The sequence below is a fragment of the Coptis chinensis genome, chromosome 4, assembly GCF_015680905.1.
Source record: "Coptis chinensis isolate HL-2020 chromosome 4, ASM1568090v1, whole genome shotgun sequence".
Classification (NCBI taxonomy): domain Eukaryota; kingdom Viridiplantae; phylum Streptophyta; class Magnoliopsida; order Ranunculales; family Ranunculaceae; genus Coptis; species Coptis chinensis.
Window position 1 is genome coordinate 4,112,248 of NC_141459.1, and position 3,320 is coordinate 4,115,567.

Below are 3,320 nucleotides of genomic sequence, written 5' to 3' on the forward strand. Positions count from 1 at the left end.
AGAGAATAATAGGGTTAGAGAGTTATTTATCTACACCTTAGTTCATATATTTATACTTGACTTATTTGGATGTCAAGCTACTCAAAACAGCAACTACTAATTACGTATCCACACTTACAGAAACGTGGGATACTTTACATATTTCAATACTTTCTGAAGAATGAATGAAATTACCATTTCAACTAAACCAGATGCACGAAATCATCCACAGTCGTGCTCTTCAAGTTTAAAACTTAAATAATAACAGTAATATAGTAATGAAAAGAACTTGGCACTACCACGTACTACTAGTAATAATGTCTCCTAAACCACGCAATCAAGTCCCTAGCCTGATTGATTAAACTTGGGAGTAATTTTAAAAATTACTTCACTAATGAGATAACTGATCGACCTGTGCATAATTGGTGGTCCCTAATTGGGTCGCTCGACGCCCATCGCTTGGTTCTTCTCTATTCTGGTTCCTCCTCCACCTTGATTTAAACAAAGCATCCATGTCTTCCAGATTTCTTCCTCGTGTTTCCGGTAGAAACATGAAGAAGAACAGCCAGGCAATTACACAAACTCCAGCAAATAGAAAAAAACTTCCACCAGTAGTCAGTGCTTTGGTCATTGACAAAAATGTTGTACCAATTATCCCACTCATCACACGGTTCATAGCAACACCCATACTAGTGCCTTGAGCGCGTAATCTCAATGGATATATTTCAGAGCTATAGACCCATGCAATGGGTCCGAGCCCCATCGAAAAGAAGCCTACATAGAGTAAAATCATAGCAATACAGAGACCTAATGCCCAAGACAACTTCTTATGAGGATTATGTTCGATCATTGTTAATCCAAATGCTAGTAATGTCACTGCAACAATCATTCCTCCAACACTGCTTAGAAGTATCGGTCTTCGACCGACTTTGTCTACAAAAAAAGTTGATATCAAGATGGAAAAAGTTTTCACACATCCAACTGCCACTGTTGCACCTAACAGAGCATTTCGTGATACGATTCCTGCCGCCTTGAATATTCTTGGACTATAAAGCACAACAGCATCAATACCAGAAGCTTGTTGAAAGAAATGTATTCCAATTGCTGCCACTAAAATGCGTTTAACTGTAGGAGTAGGGTGAAGTATTAATTCTTTCCATACCTCATGACCCTTTTCGACTTTCGGCACCTCAACAACTTCGTCCATGCAATCAGCCGGTATACCAGCTGCCTCTTGAATTCCTAAGAGTCTTGTCTGAGCCTCTTCTTTTGAATCACAAGTCCTCAGTAAAACACGTCTGGCATCACCAAGTCGTCCTTTTAAAACTAGCCAACGAGGTGACTCTGGCATGACTAGTACACCAATGGCCATAAATACAGAAGGAATTGCTCCGACTCCAAGCATGACTCTCCAACCAACTCGTAAACTGAGCCTAGCGAAGACAAAATTAGATAAATAACCAAGTAAGACGCCAAAGTTGATGAAGATTTCAGGGAAGGAGGTTAAGTAACCTCGAGCCGCTGTGGGTGCAAGTTCTGTGGTATAAACAGGGGCAATCATCATGGCGTAGCCTACACCGACTCCAGCAACGAATCGACCCACCATGAGAAAAGCATAGCTCGGGGCCAAACCCATCAATAAGGCGCCAACAAAGAAAATTCCAGCTGCTAATACTATAGTAAGTTTACGTCCTATCCAGTCCGACGTTCTCCCAGCGAGTGCTGAGCCAACTAAACTATATAGATTTATAGTTCCAACAAGAACTTCCAATTGGACGTCATTGATTTGCAAGTCTTCCTGAATGAAAATTGCTGCTCCACTCATCACTCCCGTATCTGGTCAAAATTTCACAGATTTAATATGCAAGAGATTAAGAATGATCCTGTATAATAAAGAAATAGGAATTAAAACAATCATGTTACAGTGTCAATAAAATTCTTAAATTTGAAAACAAAAATTATCCTCTGCCTGATGCCTCGCATAACAGTACTAATGCATGGGGGGGGCTGTGGTCGTGTAAGATTCCAACTGAAGTACAACAGTAATCAGCTATGAACATCCAAAAATTCTAAGATTCTCATTGTCCATAACACTTTTGAAATTTTAAGACCGCGCCCCGATGTAGGTACGACATATATACTCACGGGGATAAAGAAACTTTCACAAGAAAAATAAATTCTGACCACGAAAATTATCGACTTAATAAAACAGAGAAAAAATAAAATAACAAAATTTTTTGTTCAAAAGATTAAGAAGGAGAAAGTCACTAACCATAGCCAAGCATGATAGAAGTCATTGAAGCTAAAATGGCACAAGCAGATGCAAATGTTTTATTGGACTTGTTTTGAGGATGATCAGGTGATTTAACCTCGCCAGGACCGACATTTTTCTCTGATATCAAGTTCTCCATTCTGTTTTCTATCTCCACCTTGAGAGAAAAACAATTCAAGAAAAAGAGATAAATGAGTCCTGAACTCCAAATTTGAAGCTGAAAGCCCTTAAAGAAGCAGGTTAACAATATCCTCTAAAATTGAACAGAAACCTTCGGGGGGAATCAAGTGAATTTCGATAGGTAAATCAACCTGAATGCTCGGACACGTACTTCTATAACTAACTTCTTGGTTGGATTAACTATTTATCATTGGTTGTGTCATTTGCGCTAATGTATAGTGAAATCTGTAAGCATATGGCATGTGTACGTACATATGATTTTTCTCTTTTTCTAAGATAAATGTTGTTTTCATGAGTCGTCATAGCTTTTAAGTTTTAACAGAGTGCCCATCAAAATGTTTAATAATTCTACACGGACATAGAAAAACTGAGCAAAGTTGTACTATAAAAAACCACCACTGCAAAACATCAATGTTGCACCATGAAAATCATTACAACATTAATAAAAATACTATTGCAACGCGAATATTACACCATAAAAATTACTGCAATATCGGTGTTGCACCAAAAAATCAATGGAATGAATAGTTTGATATGAAGAAAAGATGATAATAGAAAAAGAAAAAGTGTTTTGAGAGAGAGAAAAAAGATTTTTAGGTTTTATTTTCACCATTGCAACATCGATGTTGTAACAGGCTACGCCATTATGTCATTTTTCCTGTGTGTCAGTGTAGTATTACTCTAAAATGTTTGGCAACTTCATTAGAAACAAAATCAAGAGCACACGGCAAAAATAGGAATAGGAAAGCAGTCTTCATTTTATAAAAAAGGAAAAAGAAAAAGGAAAGTAGTCTTGAACTCGAGCCACATAACCCATACCCACACAAGACCATTAAATTTTCAGTGTTCCACCATTTGGTATACTGGTGAAAAGTGATTGCACCCATTG

The 3,320-nt window shown here is 37.7% G+C and overlaps 1 protein-coding gene across 2 annotated transcripts; it reads right to left on the bottom strand.

The window, feature by feature from the left end:
• On the bottom strand, positions 1–2,659 carry LOC147501311 (polyol transporter 5-like). 2 transcript variants are annotated; one of them, XM_086606341.1, is made up of 3 exons: positions 2,523–2,659; positions 2,252–2,408; positions 1–1,815 (listed from the first exon to the last, which is right to left on the bottom strand). In XM_086606341.1, the coding sequence occupies exons 2-3, from the start codon at positions 2,388–2,390 to the stop codon at positions 371–373; spliced, it is 1,584 nt and encodes a 527-aa protein (XP_086462467.1). In that variant the 5' UTR covers positions 2,391–2,408; positions 2,523–2,659; the 3' UTR covers positions 1–370. The 2 variants fall into 2 exon arrangements, with proteins under 2 accessions (XP_086462467.1, XP_086462468.1); XM_086606342.1 differs by having other exon boundaries at positions 1–1,862; positions 2,252–2,555.
• Positions 2,660–3,320: the final 661 nt, after the last annotated feature.